The following is a 20,755-nucleotide window of genomic DNA, read 5'->3' as shown; positions in this document are numbered from 1 at the left end:
TCCTTTGTATTGTAAAACATGTCGCAGCGTGCCTGATCTCTACCCATATCTACCCGCTATCATCTGGAGAGATGCCAGTAACACCTCTCTCCCAGACTTGAGGTTGAAAATTACCACACATTGCCAACTGCCTCCTGAGCGGCAAAATCGCCGCAGCTGAGAATCATTGTCCTAACCTCCGTGTTCATCCAAAAAGGATCTGAGCGAGAAATAAAACGTAGTCTCGGAGTAGAATGCAGGGGTCCCACCTCACAGAGCCAGGATGTGTGACTCAGAAAACTGGGGATGAGAAGCTTCGAGCCTCCAGCGAGTAGCCGAAGTCCTAATCAATGAATTAACTGACTACGAAGGGAAGGTGCAACGAGGGGCAAACGAAGAGGGCAAGAGGCCGAGACTCTGGTCTCTGAGAACCAAAGATGCACACACTGGTCACCACTTACAGTGCTTTGCTGACTCCGAGGCAAAATTACGTCCAGTTAAACCGAGACGCTGAGGCCGCGGGGGAAGCCTTAGGGAGCGAGGAGCAGGTGCCGCGCGGGGCCGAGATTCCTTGCCGGCATTCGTTGCCGGCACGCCTACCTGGTGGAGTCCCCGCGACGTCTCCGCCTCCGCCTCACGTGCTGACGCCGGCCGCAGGCCCCGCCCCTGCCCGACCCCCAGGCTCTCGACCCCGCCTCCTCCCGCCGTCGCCTCCTCCGCCTGCGAGCGGTCCTGCGTAAGCGGGCAGGGGCGGGCTGGAGGTGTCGGTGCTGCCACGTCTTGGCGGCGGCTCGCGGAGCGGCGGCCTTGCGGGAGACTGTAGCGCCGGAGGTGGAGGAGGTGGGGCTGCCGCTGAAGCCGGATGTGGATCTAGTGTTGTGTACCCGGGTGGGTGAGAATCCGACGGGCTTGGAGAGGAGCGCCGACTGCAGGTCTCTACGGGTGAGGGGGACCGGGGGTCGGGGAGAGAGAGCGGGGCCCGGCCGGATGCCCTGGCTGCCGGCTTGGGCCTGCCCTTCAGGTATCAAACAGGTGTGACTGCTACCCCCGAGCGAGACGAGCTAGGCCCGGTCCGGGGCGGGGGGAGGTTCCGTTCGGGGAGCCGGGCATTTATCTTCGCCAGCTGGGTGCGTATGAGGGCGTAGAGGGCAGTTTGGAGCAAGTTGAGCGGACACACGCGTGGAGCAGAGGTTAAGGGTGATGGCCAGTGGTCCAGCCGTGCAGGAGGTGGCCCTAGCAGGCAGGAACAGAGACTGGGGTCGAAACTAATTCTTCGTTCGTCAGGCTTTAGCGTGGGGGATTGAGACAGTTGTTCACAGTCTCTGCCGCCATCGGTTTTGAAATGGGCACGAACGCCTCTGGCCCTGTTTTCCACCTTTCCTTTCCGAGTAGCACCCCACGGCGGTCAGGAGCTACTTGAGGACATGATTCTGCTCCGAAGATCACCTGTACTGACTAAATCGGGGTTTTCACCGCAGGAAAGACGGACACCCTTGGTCTCTTCCGGGGGCTTCTACCCCTAGAAACACTGAGTACTGTGATTTCTCTTATAGGAGCTGTTTATGTAAATCAAACTCTTAAAATTTCATAAAAAATCGAAGGGCGACTATACTTTTGTTAGGATATACACTCGTGAATAAATCCTAGAATGGATCTCAAGAAATCATTTAGGTCAGTTTCATTAGGTAGGATTCACTGACATTTTTTAGAATAGGGGAGACACCTCCCTGTCTGGCACGATGATGTAAATATTGGCTTCTATTGAGTATGGTACTGTAGAGCTCAAGACGGGAGAACAACATCGGAGGATTTAGTCCCAATTCACTCATTGGCTGTGTTACCTTGGGGTCAAGTACTGAAAGCTCCACGTGCTCCAGCTTGCTCATGGGTAGACTGGGAATAATGCCTAAATCACAGGGATCAAATAAACTATCAGGAAATTTTAAAATTCTCAACTTAAGTGTAATTGCATAATTTAATAAATATAGCTAGGCCTATTAAAATCATCACCGAATGAAGTGTTCTTTAGATTCACAATTCAGTCAGATTACTATTGAAATAGTTATAAAATGTATGTAGACGAACCCCAAAGTCTCAAACAGCACACGGGCCCCCCTCCTGCTTTAACCATGTACTGAAGTCATACAGTACTGCCCCGAAAGCTCTTGAGATATATAAAGGCCATTTAGATTTGACCTTAGATTATGTTTAAAATTTTTATATCCACTTTTGAAATCTTCATTTCCAGTATCTTATTACTTGTTGCTCTCAGTTGCTTGATTCTAGCAGCAGCTAGAATGTGTATTCTAGCTGGAATACATGTGTATTCTAGTGTATTCTAGTGCACTATAGATGCTGAGAAACCTGTTGAAACTGTGTCCAAAGAATGGTCAACCGACTGAAAGCCTAATGTGATCTTAGTAAAAATGAATTTGGTGTATGGTTTTTGTGATGTCACTTGTAGCAGTTTGGTAATCTTTTTTTCTTCTAGATTTTCTGAAATGTGATCTCCAGATAAGTCTTATACCATTCGTTATTCATTCACTAGGCATATTTATTGGGCTAAGTTTAGGCATACATGGGCCTTTAAATGCTTGTTAACTTAGTAGTTAAACAGAAAAGGTACTTGAGAAATACTTAAGAAGGGTTAGGGTTTACTTTTTAAAATTAATCTAAAATCTTCAAAATAAGACCCCAATGAGGGAATTCCCTGGCGGTCCAGTGGTTAAGACTCGGCACTTTTACTGCTGTAGGCCCAGGTTCGATCCCTGGTTGGGGAACTAAGATCCCACAAGCAGCGTGGCCAAAAAACCCCAAAAAAACAAAACCAAAAGAAACAAAACAAAATAAGACCCCAATGATAATGGTGAAATTCAGCTTCAAACAACTGTGCAGTTCTGTTTACTGAAATTTCCTATGTTGTGGTACCTGGGGGCACTTTAAGATGCTGAAAATTATTTCTTTTGTAAACCAAATAAATTTACCTGTTTTGCTCTTTTATAAATGCTTTTGAAATTTAGTATCAAATCACATCTTACTTTAACTTGCCCAGCATATTAATTGGGCACCAGCAGAATTTACTATATGGGGACAGAATAAGATAAAAGAAGGTAACCTTAAGTATGGCTCTGTTTTGTAAAAGAGCTCATATAAACATTTTGATATTAATTTTTTTTAAGATTTTTTTGATGTGGACCATTTTTAAAGTATTGAATTTGTTACAGTATTGCTTCTGTTCTGTGTTCTGGTTTTTTGGCCACGAGGCATGTGGGATCTTAGCTCCCTGACCAGGGATAAAACCTGCACCCCCTGCAATGGGAGGCAAAGTCTTAACCGCTGGACTGCCAGGGAAGTCCCTTGATATTAATTTTTGATTGCTATAAGAATATGGATTCTTATTTCTATCCAGAATGCATTAAGTACTTTAACTAGCCTGAAATTCTTACTTTCCAAATATAAGTGCTGCTTTGACTAAATTTTAAACTCTTGCACAATAAAGTAGAGAATTCACCTTCACTAGTGCCTCTTCAGTACTACAGAGTATAGAGTCTGGAGTCATGCAGGAATGGTTGCATAATTTGTGGCAACTCGTGAAAAATGAAAATGCAGGGCTCTTTGTTTAAAAATTATTAAGAATTTCGACAGTGGCAGCAGAGAATTAAGTGCGGGGCCCTGTGTCCTTGAAGCTGGCCCTGCTACCTGGTTGTGAATCCTCACTGTTCCTTATTTGCTCTGTTATCTTGAGCTAGTTACTGTGCCTGCCTTCTGGTCTGATACATCTTTCATTGTATTTTCATTTGTATATAAAGTACTCAATAAATATTAGCCAGTATCATTTATTTTTATCATTCATGGAATAAGACCATCGATTAAAGAAAAGCACAGGACAATATTAGTATTTACTGTTTAAAATTCTTTAAAGGCTTCGTAATCCTAATTCTTCTCCTGTGTACCTCTCCCCTCTCTCTCAGAAATTGTTAACCGTATTTTGCGAGTTCTCTAGGCACATTTCATTGTAAACTCAGGCAACTTTATAGGAAGAAGAACTCTGGTTAACTTTAAATTATCTTAATGTCCATCCACATTTCCTTTTGAGCTTTCTTTAAACTTCATGCTTACTACTGTATGTTAAATAGCATGAACATCAGAATGTTTAAATGGTATGTTGTCTTGAAGGACTTAAATTTGTAATACTTTCTGACTTCTGCACTTAATGTACACATTTTACTTTATTGATAAATATTTAGCCTGTTTATCTGTATACCTGAAAAACAATGTTGTTATCCATCTTTCAGATTACACCCAAAAAGTACACCCAAAAGCCTCAGGGGTCCAGTTATCAGGGACAAATACTAAAGTGCATGCACTAAAGTTAATCTACAAAAAAATCTGTTTCTAGTGGACCATAAGCTTGTTAAATTTTATGAATGATTGTTTTAATCATCACAATTTCCTTTCCTTACTATTCTTAGATCCAGGCATAGTTTTTACAGCATAACATGATCTGAGTCCTTTTTGAGGGAAAGAAAACAAACCTCTCAGTATTCTACATAGTAACTATTATTTTTAAAGTTCTTTCTTTCCTTTCCAAGAATGCTAACTTTCAGTTTAACATAAACATAATAATATTTTTGTAGCTCCTGTACCCAGCACAGTGCCTGACTCATGAATTAATTTAAAGGTGAACAAAGTTAACGAGAACATATAAAAATAAATTTTAAATTAGTTGCTAACTGAAGTATCAATGTATCTTGTTGAACACTTGCCCTGTGCCAGGCACTGTTAGGTACTTGTATACAGTAATTCATTTCTTCCAACAATTTCATCTCCATTTTACAAATGAGGAAACATTCTCAGTTTAACTTCCTTAGCCATCATCACACAGTTGACGTTTGAACACCAGGTCTGACTCCAGAGCTCATGCTCTTTCCATGTCTAGATTTCAATTTCAGCTTTGCTAATTCTGTGACCTTGGGCAAGTTACTTAACTTGTCTACACCTGCATTTCCTCATCTGTTGAAATGCAGATAATAATCATCCCTACCCTGTAGGATTGTTATAGTAAGTGAATTAGTAATGTGTAAAGTTCTTTGAACAATGCTGGCACGTAAGTGCTGAACAAATGTTAACTTCTATTATTACATCACAGTACCTTCCCAAAGCCTCTGCTATACTGCAGCAGAGTATATATATATTATATATATATTACCTATATATAATAGTTACGTAGGGTTATACAGTTTAGTCGACCTTTAAGGAAAAGTTAAGAATAGTTGCCCTTAAGCATATTGTGACTTATGAAATAGGGAACATCTGGGAGTTGGGTTTTGGAGGAAATTGTTCTGTTATTAAGTGGACTTTAATTTTTCTGGTATTGCTTTCTTGTTTTATGGTAGTATGTTATGGATGTATATCTTTAAATTCTTTGTTTTAAAGAAGTAGAGGCAGGTATCAAATAGAATACAGTTGACCCTTAACAACACGGGTTTGAACTGCAAGGATCCACTTATATACGGATATTTTTCAATAGTAAATATTATACTACACATTCCAAGGTTGGTTAAATCCACGGATATAGAACTGCAGATACAGAGGGCCGACTATAAGTTATACATGATTTTTCGACTGCACATTTTTGTGTGGAGGATTGGCACCCTAAACCCACGTTGTTCAAGGGTCAACTGTGGTTTCTTTAGCTGGGCATGGGCTTACAAATCAAAGTTCAGGGTTGCCTTACAATCTCCTAATAATTGTTAGGAAGACTTTCCTCCAGCAGCTCTGTTCCACAGACGTGTGCCCCACCAGCCTTTTTTTTTTTTTTTTTTTTGGCTGCGTTGGGTCTTCATTGCTGCGCGCAGGCTATCTGTAGTTGCGGTGAGCGGGGGCTACTCTTCGTTGTGGTGTGCAGGCTTCTCATTGCGGTGGCTTCTCTTGTTGCGGAGCACGGGCTCTAGGCGCGCGGGCTTCAGTAGGTGTGGCTTGCGTGCTTTAGAGCGCAGGCTCAGTAATTGTGGCGCATGGGCTTAGTTGCTCCGCAGCATGTGGAATCTTCCCGGACCAGGGCTTGAACCTGTGTCCCCTGCATTGGCAGGCAGATTCTTAACCACTGCGCCACCAGGGAAGCACCGCCGCCCCCCACCCCAGCCATTTTTATGCTTAATATGTTTTTCATTCTATCATTATCTTATTTAGTCTCAGTTTTATTAGACCACACCTAGTAAGAACCTGACCATTTCTGAATGTTCGAGAGAGGAAAATACCATAATTGATCATTTTTCAATAGCATGAAAAACACTGGCTATTTTTTCTTTTAACATCTTTATTGGAGTATAATTGCTTTACAATGGTGTGTTAGTTTCTGCTTTATAACAAAGTGAATCAGTTATACATATACATATGTTCCCATATCTCTTCCCTCTTGCATCTCCCTCCCTCCCACCCTCCCTATCCCACCCCTCTAGGTGGTCACAAAGCACCGAGCTGATCTCCCTGTGCTATGCACCTGCTTCCCACTAGCTATCTATTTTACATTTGGTAGTGTATATATGTCCAGGCCACTCTCGCACTTTGTCGCAGCTTACCCTTCCCCCTCCCCGTATCCTCAAGTCCATTCTCTAGTAGGTCTGCGTCTTTATTCCTGTCTTGCCCCTAGGTTCTTCATGACCTTTTTTTTTGTTTTTTAGATTCCATATATATGTGTTAGCATACAGTATTTGTTTTTCTCTTTCTGACTTACTTCACTCTGTATGACAGACTCTAGGTCCATCCACCTCACTACAAATAACTCAATTTTGTTTCTTTTTATGGCTGAGTAATATTCCATTGTACATATGTGCCACATCTTCTTCATCCATTCATCTGTTGATGGACACTTCGTTTGCTTCCATGTCCTGGCTATTGTAAATAGAGCTGCAGTGAACATTGTGGTACATGACTCTTTCTGAATTATGGTTTTCTCAGGGTATATGCCCAGTAGTGGGATTGCTGGGTCGTATGGTAGTTCTCTTTTTAGTTTTTTAAGGAACCTCCATACTGTTCTCCATAGTGGCTGTATCAATTTACATTCCCACCAACAGTGCAAGAGGGTTCCCTTTTCTCCACACCCTCTCCAGCATTTATTGTTTCTAGATTCTTTGATGATGGCCATTCTGACCGGTGTGAGATGATATCTCATTGTAGTTTTGATTTGCATTTCTCTAATGATTAATGATGTTGAGCATTCTTTCATGTGTCTGTTGGCAATCTGTATATCTTCTTTGGAGAAGTGTCTATTTAGGGCTTCTGCCCATTTTTGGATTGGGTTGTTTTTTTGATATTGAGTTGCATGAGCTGCTTGTAAATTTTGGAGATTAATCCTTTGTCAGTTGCTTCATTTGCAAATATTTTCTCCCATTCTGATGGTTGTCTTTTCGTCTTGTTTCTGGTTTCCTTTGCTGTGCAAAAGGTTTTAAGTTTCATTAGGTCCCATTTGTTTATTTTTGTTTTTATTTCCGTTTCTCTAGGAGGTGGGTCAAAAAGGATCTTGGTATGATTTATGTCATAGAGTGTTCTATGTTTTCCTCTAAGAGTTTGATAGCATCTGGCCTTACATATAAGTCTTTAATCCATTTTGAGTTTATTTTTGTGTATGGTGTTAGGGAGTGTTCTAATTTCACTCTTTTACATATAGCTGTCCAGTTTTCCCAGCACCACTTATTGAAGAGGCTGTCTTTTCTCCATTGTATATTCTTGCCTCCTTTATCAAAGATAAGGTGACCATATGTGCGTGGGTTTATCTCTGGGCTTTCTATCCTGTTCCATTGATCTATATTTCTGTTTTTGTGACACTGGCTATTCTTTTTTTTAAAATTTTATTTATTTATTTATGTCTGTGTTGGGTCTTCGTTTCTGTGCGAGGGCTTTCTCTAGTTGTGGCAAGCGGGGGCCACTCTTCATCGCGGTGCACGGGCCTCTCACTATCGCGGCCTCTCTTGTTGCGGAGCACAGGCTCCAGACGCGCAGGCTCAGCAATTGTGGCTCACGGGCTTAGTTGCTCCGCGGCATGTGGGATCCTCCCAGACCAGGGCTCGAACCCGTGTCCCCTGCATTGGCAGGCAGATTCTCAACCACTGCGCCACCAGGGAAGCCCGACACTGGCTATTCTTAAGCTGCTTAGATGCAGCTGAGAAACTTACAGATTTTTAGAAAGACTGCTGTGAAAACAAAATCCAGTAGATAGTCTTGGTGTGAATCTATCATAGCTGAGACCAAATATTCCAGTGAACGCAGAGAATTTTCTGTTCATGGTTCATAATTTTTAAAAAAGTTACATGCCCAGTAAGTCTTCTTTAGTGTCAGGTAAAACTGATGAGTTACTCCTTAGCCCAATAATAAAATCCAATAATGTAAAAAAAAAAAAAAAAAAAAAAAGAGCGAGCTCCTGAAAAGTCAGCTATTCACAGTGCTACGCTAGTAGCACTGACCCAGAGGAAAAAAATGCTTTAAAAGTCCTATTAGAAAATGGAGTTTTCAAGTGTAAAACTTCTAAATTTAGTCACTTGTTTACTGTCTGATAGAATCTGTGAATTTCTATAGAGCTGTAGCTGTGGCATTTGATGTTAAGAGTCAGGATAGGCTAAAATAAAATATCTTGCATACCTGTTAAAGAATTTTTCTAATTGCATTAATTTTTATTAAGAAGTTGACATTCTTGACAATCAACAATTTTCTATTAAACAAAATGCCTTAACGTTTAAAATTTTATTTTAGACCTTACTGCAAAGATGAAACCTGATGAAACACCTATGTTTGACCCAAGTCTACTCAAAGAAGTGGATTGGAGTCAGAATACAGCTACATTTTCTCCAGCCATTTCCCCAACACATCCTGGAGAAGGTTTGGTTTTGAGGCCTCTTTGTACTGCTGATTTAAATAGAGGTATGGACTCAGTTTACGAATTCTGGTTAGACTTATAGTTAGCATTCTGTGTTCTCCACAAACATGACGACGATGCCTATAATTTTTAAAACTACTATTGGACTTTTATTTTTTGTGCTTAAATTTTAAAGTGACTGAGAACTCAATTCCAATGTGTATAGACCAGATGTTACTGTATTACAGTACTGTATTACAGTATTTCAAATGACTTAAGTACAACAGTGTTCCTTCCTAATTAAGCAGCCAAAAAGGGGAAATTATCTTGTATAATGACACATAAGGAAGAATCTTCTCTAAGAAGCTGGATGGGGAATGAGGATAAAGATAATTTGCCTTGGATAAGGTGCAAAAGGTTTTGTCTACACGTGTTCCTTTTTTTAACATCTAAATTCTCCAAAATGATTTCCTTAAATTTCAGTAATCAAAAATCAACTTTTTACAGTTTTCTTCTTGGTAGGAAATCTTAAGAAACTATTATATTTTGGTCAAATTAATTATTGGGTGTATAGAAGTTTAGATTCTCAACATTCTATGCTATTCACATTAATTTAACGTAACATTAATGAAATTAATCAGGAATCTTTAAAAACTGTAGTCTCAACAATGTTATTTATATTTTATTTTACAGATAGTATCATATTTGGTCATAATGAGAATCTTGCATTTTTAAGTAAAACCAAAGCACATATTTGGGAGAATTTGGCATCCCTTGCGTTGAATGTAATGCAAATTACATTGAAAACTGTACATGCTGGTTCTGTAAATATTGAGTATTAAGGTCAGCACTATTCCAAAAATCTTATGCAGGCAAAAACATTGGTAAAACCTATTACTATTTGTTTTACGTAGTGATAATAGAAAGAATAATGGGTTTCAGTTTAATCTTTTAAAATAGTTTATTACATAAAGTTTTGAAAAAATAATTGCCCACCAGCTAGACATATTACTTCTTTTGATATATATTTCATTTGCTGTTCTCATGACTTGAAATCTGTTTTTCAAAACTAGGTTTTTTTAAGCTACTAGGTCAGCTGACAGAGACTGGAGTTGTCAACCCGGAACAATTTATGAGTAAGTCCTACAGTCTCTTTTTCCTGAAGGAAAAGAAATAAAGGGAAACAAGATTTTATTTTTGTTTAGAGCTCTGTTCAGTGTCTACTTGTGGTTTTGTTCAAATAGCTAGAAATTATTCAAATAACAAATTAGCTATTTTCTTATTTAAATGGTTAATGTGGCTGAACTGTTTTAGAATGCAAATGTAGCAACTACCAAGTTTTACAAAATACCTGGCTACTTTTAGATAATTACTGGAGCATAGAACCTGGGTGGCAGCCTTAGAGATTGTTTTTTATTGTAGTGTTTACCTTTCATGTGGTTAGGTCATTTCACAGAAATTTCATCACCCAATCAAAAATGTAAGAAAATACGTTCTAAATTTATTTTTTGGTTCATTTATATTGAATTTTAAGGTTGGCAGGTATCTTTTAGTTCATCCCTCCCCCTTTTTAATACATATGAGAGGATGGAAATTAAAAGAGAGGTCAAATGACTTACCCAAGATCACAGGTAAGAAAAGAACTACAACCTTCCTGACTCCATCCAATGCTCTTAACAGTGTCTTCCTATTTTCTTCATTTCCTTCAATAGGTAATTTTATTTTGTACTCTATATGACCTTCCTGAGATGAAGATTATTATTTCCTGATTCTCATTGTTTCTTTTCCTTCATTGAATTTATTTCTTCCCACTCCAGACCCATTACTAGAACAAGACTGTGGAAATAAACAGTATGTTGAAACTGTTAGGCTCAGTTTTTATTCCTGAATTCTTCTTTGCAGGCATATCAGATTAGATGAGAAATCATGTTATTTCATCAATATAAGTACTAAAAGTCAATTTGAGGGGAAGATATTTATTCCACTTTTGCTCCTGTTTGCTATGTGGCTTTGGGAAAATCTGGGAAATGAAGACTTACTTTTTTATCTACTTCACAAGGTGCTTTCAAAGCAAACAAAAATGATGATTCTGTTTCTAAAACAGGTCATGTAATCATGGAACACTTGAGAGCACAAAGGGAAAATTGAAAACTACTTTGTCAAATTATTTTAAAATCAAAAGACTAAAAATTAAAGAATGGAGACACAAACATTCTCTTGTTAAAATTTGCAAAGAGTTTTGTTCTGTGTGAATATCTGTTAAGTGAAAAGGTTAAAGGAATCAATTTAAAGTTAACTAGTAATGAAGATATGAAAGTTTTCATTCACTAGTCACAGAAATGGCAACATGTACAACTTATTTGTATTTTAAGTGCTGTTCATCTAAAATAGCTATATTAGTCTTACTTTATTTTGCTAGAAGATTTTTTAAATGTATGGACTATGTTCCAGTTGATACTGACTGCTGATATTTCAACTACTTGGTCATTTTTAATAATTGATATTTTCTTTAAAATTACTGTGGTAAAATAGCTATAAATATTTAATAATATTTATTGAAGTAAGCTAATTCTAGTATTTTTCTGGCACCTAATAAAGTTTAATGTCTACCACATAACACTATTTTCCAATTTCCACAGAATCTTTTGAGCACATGAAGAAATCTGGGGATTATTATGTTACAGTTGTGGAAGATGTAACTTTAGGACAGATAGTTGCTACAGCGACTCTGATAATAGAACATAAATTCATCCATTCCTGTGCTAAGGTATGTGTTCATATTAATGCTTATGAGTAAAATGGATATGTGTTTTCTAGCAAAATCGACTTTGACTTTCCATTAGACAAGTCTGTTTTTCCACTGCTTTTTATTGTAAAATGAGAGAGCTAAATATTGGCTAGAATAGAAGTTTTGCTTCTTAGAAATCACTTAGTAACAGTCAATTTCCCATTGTCTTCTAAGAGTTATGAGGAAGAAAATGTGTTAATATGAATTGTTTCCTAAAAATTGTTCTGTAAGGTGTTAGAATTGGTATAGACATAAGAGAAATCAAGTCAGCATCGTGGAATTTGGCAGTAATGTTTGGAATCTCTAATGCTAATTTTTTTTCAAAAACAATACTTTGAATATACTACATTAACACAAATTCCCATCAGTTTCCCAGTGGTAAAGGATTCAGAATAATATATTCTGTTCTAATTGTGACACTTCTAATGCCTGTAGAGTTCCTTCACTCCTCATGACTCACATGAAATAGTAAAGAAAACAAAACCTAGGTAATCCGATGAGAATATGATAGAAAACACTTGGAATTATTCTGTGAAGTATGAATTTTGGTGTGGTTTCTGTACTAGAAATTAATAAACTGTATTTGGATGTCTGAAATAAATTGCAATTAAGCAAGGAGTAGGATGATGGATGTAGTACGTTCATGACAAGATTACATTTTGGTGATGTGGATTCTGAGACTTGCTTTAAAATAATGGGGTGGGAAGGTTTAAGATACAGACAAAGCAAAATTAGGCCACAAATTGATTCACTGTATTATCTCCTCTATAACAGTAAGTTAAAAAATTTTGCATTTTGCAAAGTTAACGTTTACAAAACATTTATTTATCAATTAATTCTTACCGTCACTTGTTGATTTAACTAAAACAAAACTACATGCTTAGTCCTTTAAACACTGTAAATATTTTCAGAGAGGAAGAGTAGAAGACGTTGTTGTTAGTGATGAATGCAGAGGAAAGCAGCTTGGCAAATTGTAAGTAGGCAGAAACAAGGTAACCCCGGATAAATTAGATACTCTTTGTGTTTCAGTTTACAGTTTCTTGCAAGATACTTTTTAAAAAATGTTTTCCTGTTTGAAGTTTTTTAAGCATCATTAATTATGAACTCATTCTCACTCCATAGCTTACACTGAATTTAATGAAGAAATAAGGTATTTTTATATAATTTTTACCATAAAGTTTGGAAATTGGAAGTGTACTGTTAAAACAGCAACACCTTAGTTATTAACTTTTAATAGTAGTACTCTTATTGTAGTAGGAAACAGAAACTTTTGGTGAGCCAAGTAATTTGTCCATTTCTCTGTCATATTTAAAAACAAAGGAAATGTTCTCAGTTACAAAGTTTTAGAACCATGTACTGAAACGGCCTTCACAGTGTAATCCTCTATACATTTATCTAAATCTTTTAAAGTAAGTTTCATAGGTTTATTGCCTATTTATAAAATAGAACTTGCTTTTTAATATTATCCCTTCTGAGTTTTAAGGAATTCACTCAGTAAATATTAAGCACCTGCTATACGCCAGATGCTATTCAAGGTATTTGGTGTACATCAGCAAACGATAGAGACCCATTTCTAGTACTTCTAGTCCATGTAACTTAGTCATGCCTTTTATAATTGTGTAACTTCAATCAAGAGGTTTTGTCTTCAGAATAAGATTTTTCAATCTATACAACATGAGAAAACCCTTCAGGTAAATTTTTGTAGATCTTTCCCAGTTTTTATAAAGATGTATACATTTTTGCTTTCTTTACACTTCGTATTAATTAGACCAATCCAGAGTTAACCTAATACATTCTTTCACAAATATTTAAGTAACTTTAAAAATGATAAAGAACAAAGCAATTATTTACCCATTTTATGTTGGCTATTCCTAAATAGTTTGAATAGATCTAGAGAAAAAGATTAATTTTGGCCATATTTTTTAAAAGGTTTCTAGTCTTTGGTGTTATTATTAATTTTAAACCTATTTTTAAAGAGGGTTTAGGGTGAGTTCAGGGTTTAGGGTAATATTTGTTCTATTTATTAATGGGCTGGAGATTACTAAAGTATATTTGAAACAAAATCAAATGCTTTGGGTGATTTAAATGTTTAACCACTTACAATTTGAATATTTAAATGAGTATAGTGGGAAAGGCCATGATCTAATAAACCTATTTGTAATACAAACTTGAAGTTTTATGTGATATTCACTCACATTGTTACTAAAATCCATTTTTATTAACAAATGCTCTATGCCTTGCCTACCTTTTTTTTCTTTAATTTCAGGTTATTATCAACCCTTACTTTGCTAAGCAAGAAGCTGAACTGTTATAAGATTACCCTTGAATGTCTACCACAAAACGCTGGTTTCTATAAAAAGTTTGGATATACAGTATCTGAAGAAAACTACATGTGTCAGAGGTTTCTAAAGTAAAACCTTTTAAGAAAGACATCTGTCAAAGGAGCTGATGCAACAAGGCTACACTCTCTTCCTAGAGTTAAAATATTTTGTTGCTGCAACCCAGTGACCTCCATAAATACTGGATAGAAAAAAACACTGTAATACAAGTATAATGACATTTAGAAGATTACTTTGGGCTGGTGAGACATGCTGAGTTTAGATTACAGATGAAATTATTAAGGGGATGATTTTTAACCAAAGGAGTATATTTTTAACTTGAATCTTTTCTTGCATTGTATTTTTCTAAAGTTTGGCTTTATTTCTTAGTAGTCAGTATAGGTAGTACGAAGTTATATGTCTGCTATCTATCTGTACTGCTCATTAAAAAAAAAAAAAGCATACAGTGAATAAGGCTGTTTCTTATCACATTCATAAAATTAATATTTTTTTTCAAAGAAATGTATCTAAATACCACTTAGGGGTGTATCATTTCACATATATTACGTGAAATTGGATGTTAGATATATTATAACTAAATGTAGTTCAGTCCAACATTTGCTGATCCTAATACTATACTGGCAAACAACCTGGTGAGCCTTTAAAATAAGGAGAAATGAAAATTAACTTCTTATAAAATGTGACAATTTAAATGTACATCTAAAAGTTGATATAATTCTAATGTAGCTGAAGTACCTACCACCTGTCTTACATGTGAAATATAATAATTATTCATTTGTTTAAAATATCTAAGAGAAATATAAGGTACTTTTTAACAGTGAATTAGTAAATCCTGGCATATTATGTATTTCTAAGCTGATTTCTCATTTTTCCAGGGGTGCCTCTTTTCTGAGTAACATTTTTATGAAAATGGATTACAAAATTGAGTGGAGTATTTTAAAATGTATCATACTGCATTTATTACATTCTTAAAATGTTGATGGAGGCTTTTCTATTTAATGTGATTATAATGGTACTATTATTCTGGTCACTATCCTATTTTGATTTTATTTATTTTAATTTTTTTTAAGTTGAAATAAGAATTAGATACTTCACTACTGGTTCGAATCTTTTACGTTTCATGTTACATTAAACCTGTTCATATGAATAGTCTTTTGTTAGAATCCGAATGTTTTCTGTGCTTTTCTTGAGTTGTCTATTGAATTATTAGGTCAAGTCATGGTTCATAAAATCTTAGTTTTGTGTACCCTTTGTAAAAAGGAGCTTAGAAAGTAAAGACCACCTGTTTCTCATCCCTTTGATTCACACCTACCTCAACTAGATTTCAGATTTCCCTCCATGCAGTAAAGCTAAAGTTGGCTTTCTAAAACAATAGAAATTCTTCACCAACAGAGGGTGTACTACTCACCTGCTGATGACATAGGCAGATGAATTGATCTGTCCCTAGTGAAAGCAACAAAGCTTAAGTTTTGCTTTTTTAGGAGTCCTGTAACCTTGGTAACAGCAGCTTTACTAGGTACAGTCTGGTAATTTAAAACCTATGTTAACAAATAAACCTAATAGGGACTTCCCTGGTGGTCTAGTGGTTAAGACTCTGCGCTCCCACTGCAGGGGGCATGGGTTCGATCCCTGGTTGGGGAACTAAGATCCCGCATGCTGTGCTGCGTGGCCAGGAAAAAAACACCAAAAAAAAAAAAAAAAAAACCCTAATAAAGGGCAAAGTTAAATGCTTTATTTCATTTCTTACCACTGAACAATTTGAAGTAAAACTATAAGGTGGCTATTTCAATAAATCCCTTTAAATAGTGTTCTTAAGGTCTTATCTTAAATCCCCCCCTATAGGAAATAAAGTTGTAGGTAAGGTATAACACATAAAAATTGTATCATTGAGGAAACTGATGATCTGTATTTAGCTTTAGTTAGCCAGAGAAATTTGATTTTTCTAAGCCATTTTGGGGGTAAAATTGAGTATGAAAAAAACTGCACAGAACATTTCAATATATACATTTTTGAGCATTGTTTACTTTTGAAAAGGTATAACGAAGTGGCAATTGTGATTTTTATTTTGCTCCATGTATTTTATATATTTGTATTTCACTGACTCTCAAGCACTTTTTTTTCTTTTTTACATGTAACATTTGGAAATCTGGATGCATTTTATGATCAGTAGCTTGTCTTAGTTTATTCAGCAATATTTTTTGCCTTTTAGTAGGATCAAAAAGATGGTGTAGTGATGCTAATGATGATGTCTTAGATTTGATGAAGAATATTATGTAGGTAGGCTAACAAGGGGAAAACTAAAAGCAAAAAGTATTTTTTTAATGAGCTGGAAGCTGTTCTATGGATGGCCTTACCCTTTCCTTCAGTCACAAATTCCCTCACTTTCAACTCCAAACTTGTTCAATTAATTGTTTAAAATATGCTTGAGCTGAAACTTGGGCCTTCCCTGAAGTGACCATAATTTTTATGTGTGACCACAATGTTTTAGAAAATACTCTTAACTGCTTCTCAATATCCAATGTTCATTCATCCTTCTTAATCTGTGTGGGACTAAAACTGGGTTACTCTTACCTAGAAGACAACAATCTAAGTAAAGAGGTTCTGAGGCATAAGCGGTATAAACGAGCTTTTCAATCTTTTTGAGGTATAATGGCACACCAGTTTTAATACAACCACCAATCTTCACAAAATAATTTTAATACTTTGTGCCTGAGCTAGCAGCATCTTGCACTGTGACATTCCTATACATACATAAGCATTTGATCCAAGTACAGATGTTAAAAGCAGAGTAACTTAAGCAATTGTCTGTACAAAGGTAAATAGACACTGTAGGTTATTTTTCTTTTTGAATCATTTTTGCTGCATAGTAAATTGCAATTACATGTCAGTATAATGTTACTGATCTACAAAATACACTTTGAACTGTGAGGTATGGCAACTCCCTATGAGAGAGAGCTAGCATGTAAACCTGAATATTTTGAGTGATTATTTTTTTTTTTTTAGCTGCCATGGATGGATAAGACAAAAAAAAAAATCCAGCATTCAAAGACCCTAGAAACTTATTTTTCTAATCATAAAAAAAAATAAAATCTTTTAGTAATTTTCAGCTGTTTCCTATCATTTACTTATTGGAGCACTGATGAATGGACAAAATAAATATTGAAGTGAAGCTGAGTTCGTTATGGAATTATGGATTAAACAGTTATCTGAAAAAAAAAAAAAGTCTGCCAGGTAACTGCTCATTTACTTTACATCAAGTTGAGATTTTGATATATATCTCTATATATGCACCCCAACTTTATAATTCAAGATTGCAGTTAAATACTTCTAATTCATTTAAATTACCATGGTAATAAGATAATTATAAACCTTATATTTTCTTTAAAAGGACATGCTTAACATTTTCTGACATTACTTCTAAACTCAGATGAAGCACAAAATCCTCCCAAAACAAATAGTCTGCTCTGAAAGTTAGGTGGTTGAGAGTTGGTAGCAAAGGGTATCATGGTTTAATACTTCCACCACAGAGTAGATACAAATAAACAAAGGTAACTGCTGTTTAAACATCTGATAAGAAATTAACAGGAACCAATGGACTGAAATTACAAGGTAAGAATACTGCCATTCCAGTTTGAATATTTTCAATATTCAAGTTTCATACTTTCAAAATGGACAATAAAGCAGTTCTCCTATGTTTTGATGCAATATCATTTTAAATTCTGTGCCCAGGTTAATATTTAATGTTTAAAATTGGGTGCTGGGTCACTCATACATTATTCAAATATTCTAGAAAATAATTCAGGATTGGTTAAATGTACTGTAGTTAGCTATCACAAAACATGAGTGGAGACAGAGGAATTATAGAAATGGAACCAAACAGAAGAATAGGAAGAGCTACCAGAAGAACGAGTTGAACACTGGGTGGAAGAATGAACCCAAGATAAAACAAACTTGCAGTATTCTTATAGAAAGAATAAACTTTTTGTCCATATTAATTTGTACTCAAGAAGATGACAGTCCTTTTTTCTAGTGTTTGTGAGAGTCTTTTAATATACAGTGCTGGGCAGGCACTTTAGTGCCAACATAAAAATTACAGTGGTTAGAAAAAGTGGAAAATTACCAACTGTAAATTAATAACCAAACCTGTACTCTTGGCCAGACTACTAGAGAGGATATGTGTATTTAAGAAATTAATTTAGAAAATCTTAACTGCCTCATTTTTAAAACCTAAATGGACTATTATGAAGATTCTTTTAAGCCGTTTCTGTGGAATGAAGCATCACAGATTATTAGTTTGCAAAAGAGATCTTTGCTGGCCTAACCAATAGTGATCTATATACAGGAAAGTTGTATTTTCTGGCACGTCACCAGCTGGGATTTCTGAACACTCAATGCAAATCTTGACTATACTAGACCACCACACCCAATGACCTAATCACACAACAGAATACAAGACTACAATGGGATTGACAATATGCTGTTATTTTAGGGTGGTAAAATAGGGAAGGGAAGGGAAGGGAAATCAGAAGAGGAATACCACCTGGGGCAGCAGAATTAACAAAGCAGTTTTGATTCACTGCCACTCTCCTGCTACGCTGGATAAAAAAGCTTTTACTGTATTATTACACGTTAGGGAGGAAAGCGAAGTAGGTAACTTGCTACCTACCTTACAAGTCCCAACAGTAAAGCACCTCAAGAGAGGACTGAGAAAAGGGAGATACAAAGGAGTTTTGTTTGTGCTACCCTAAATCACCAACTATAAAAAGTTAAAAACACTCCTTTCCTCCCCAACATCATACTTAAAATAGCAAAAATGTTTTTCTTAGAACAATTTTTATATGTATAAATAAAAACATGGAGAACCTAGGATCCATAAAGTGACTTTGCTAATGCAAATTATGGGGGAAATTTGGATTAACGCAATGCCAAGAACTGATTACAACACTAATTTATAATACACTGAAGTCTCCCACACAATCACTTTTCCCCAATAAATGTATCCTCAAAGAAAAGCATTTGTCTGAGCCAGAACAATCTCACAGAATCATTAAGACAACATAAAAATGGAGTAAATGCTCCATATTCCAAATAATTTACTAAGGTTTCTTCAATCCTTAAGACTTTCAGTTTGAACTAATTTATGGTTTAAAAAAAAATTACAGAAAAATGTTCAAAACTTTTCACTGTTCTACATACTAATTTAGAGGACATGAGGATTTATTTTTTATATTTTCTAACGAGGCAAGGCACTTTTCTTTTTTGGGCTTTGTTTAGGAAAAAAATAGTGCTACACTGGTTTATTATATTCTATTTAGAACCATTTTGGACAAAGAAAAAACAGGCTACACAACTCAAAAGAACAAACACAACATCTGGCTTTTAAGAATGCTAAAGGAAAGTCACTTGAGTTTAAAACTCTCCTTGTTTTTGAGCATCTGGTATTATAAAGCGAAACATTTTCTTTTGTTCATTAAACTTTTTTTTTTCTATAGGATAAAATTAGGAAGGTAGTAGGAAAAGAAGCAATACTTGGATCATGTTAAAGTAAGGACAGTTGGCTAATGTCATGATTTAAAGATTATTAAGATGGGATCAAGAAGTTTAAAAAAATTAAAAGATAATTAAGCTACTGAAGTATATTAAAAAAGAAATGTGGCAGATTCCCGCATTTGTTAATGTTTCTGTAAGAGGCTCCATCATAAAACTGAACTGTAAAATTATTTTTAAAATGTAATACGTAGAACACAAAATGAATTTTTGCAAACTTTAGGAAATTCTTTTGTTATAAATTACCCAGATTTTATAAACAAGTCCCCCTAACTTGCATTTTGTTTAAAGTAACAACTTTATATCATACAAATAAATTTCAAGTATGAAAAGTGCATTATTGCAATAATACCTCTTTGCAAGTCCAAAATTCTTGGTTTATAATAAAACTGTAAAGAATTAAAAAAAAAAAAAAAAAAAAAGAATAAAACCATCAGTGCCATCTATTGCAGAAGTCCGACATCTTAAAATGTTGCTCAACAAGTCGCAGAGAAACACGTCTGGAAGCAACATATAATTGAAAAGAAACTACTTGTGTTTTTACCATTTTACATTATTACTGTCTGTAGTATTTTCTCCTTCCCAAATAGAAATTCACATCCTCTATACTGTTGCTCTTGAATCAGCCATTCTGCGCAGTCGCCACTTGCATGTTTCCAAAATCATCTTCTTCTTCATGTGTTCTCTTCAAACTGCCTAAAAGTTATTGCATGAACATAACATATAATGGGAACTTAAATAAATTCATTCATTAGAATGTTACAACTAGCAAAAGCTTCATTTTTCATGAAGTGTTACCATATATATGACTATGAAAATTCTATGACTGAATTTTTAGTAAACTGTTGTAAATTCTTTTGTTATAAACTACCCAAAGAACTTTATATCTTCATGACATTTTCCCTCTTAAGAATTAAGTATTAAGGTATTTTATATAATGAACATTAATTTTTAAAATAGTTTGAAAATAGAATTTTTAAAGGGATAACGGTTCATAATTGGTTACTGAGTTTGTTTTTTAGGCTCCATAAACATGTGACTTAGGACACTGTACATTTGTACAATTTTATTTTGTAGATGTAATTATCCTTTTGCTTCCACAGATGCTGCCAAAAATATTTTTTTCACTGAAACTGTGATTTTATTACCAACAAGTCTAGAGTTGGGAGAAAGGAAGCATGTAGCAGATAAGAGATTTTCTTTTATCTACTCTTCACATCAGAGTCTGTTAGTACAGAAATTTCCCACACA

General features: G+C 35.8%; 2 protein-coding genes across 5 annotated transcripts in view; one reads left to right on the top strand and one right to left on the bottom strand.

Annotated features, from left to right (window-relative positions):
• Positions 1-696: 696 nt before the first annotated feature.
• On the top strand, positions 697-15,120 carry GNPNAT1 (glucosamine-phosphate N-acetyltransferase 1). Of its 3 annotated transcripts, none has more exons than XM_057542917.1 (6): positions 697-867; positions 8,728-8,895; positions 9,904-9,966; positions 11,470-11,597; positions 12,530-12,591; positions 13,885-15,120. In XM_057542917.1, exons 2-6 carry the CDS (start codon positions 8,742-8,744, stop codon positions 14,030-14,032), a joined length of 555 nt encoding a protein of 184 aa, XP_057398900.1. In that variant the 5' UTR covers positions 697-867; positions 8,728-8,741; the 3' UTR covers positions 14,033-15,120. The 3 variants fall into 3 exon arrangements, with proteins under 3 accessions (XP_057398900.1, XP_007192929.1, XP_007192927.1); XM_007192867.3 differs by having other exon boundaries at positions 700-911; XM_007192865.3 differs by having other exon boundaries at positions 701-921.
• A 1,516-nt stretch (positions 15,121-16,636) lies between these two features.
• Positions 16,637-20,755, bottom strand: part of STYX (serine/threonine/tyrosine interacting protein) — a 36,976-nt gene continuing 32,857 nt past the window's right edge. For both annotated transcript variants that reach the window (XM_007192864.2, XM_057542916.1), the window contains one exon: positions 16,637-20,200. In XM_007192864.2, the coding sequence (XP_007192926.1) occupies positions 20,127-20,200 (74 nt within the window). In that variant the 3' untranslated portion in view covers positions 16,637-20,126. The remainder of the gene's footprint in view (positions 20,201-20,755) is intronic.

The sequence above is a fragment of the Balaenoptera acutorostrata genome, chromosome 3 (assembly GCF_949987535.1).
Source record: "Balaenoptera acutorostrata chromosome 3, mBalAcu1.1, whole genome shotgun sequence".
In the NCBI taxonomy this organism is placed as follows: Eukaryota; Metazoa; Chordata; class Mammalia; order Artiodactyla; family Balaenopteridae; genus Balaenoptera; species Balaenoptera acutorostrata.
This window is presented reverse-complemented; position numbering and strand designations above follow the sequence as displayed.

Coding starts and splice junctions, on each gene's coding strand:
- GNPNAT1 (XM_057542917.1), top strand. CDS start 8,742: ATGAAACCTGATGAAACACCTATGTTTGACCCAAGTCTACTCAAAGAA. Junction 11,598..12,529: donor TCATCCATTCCTGTGCTAAG/GTATGTGTTCAT, acceptor AAATATTTTCAG/AGAGGAAGAGTAGAAGACGT. Junction 12,592..13,884: donor GGAAAGCAGCTTGGCAAATT/GTAAGTAGGCAG, acceptor CTTTAATTTCAG/GTTATTATCAACCCTTACTT.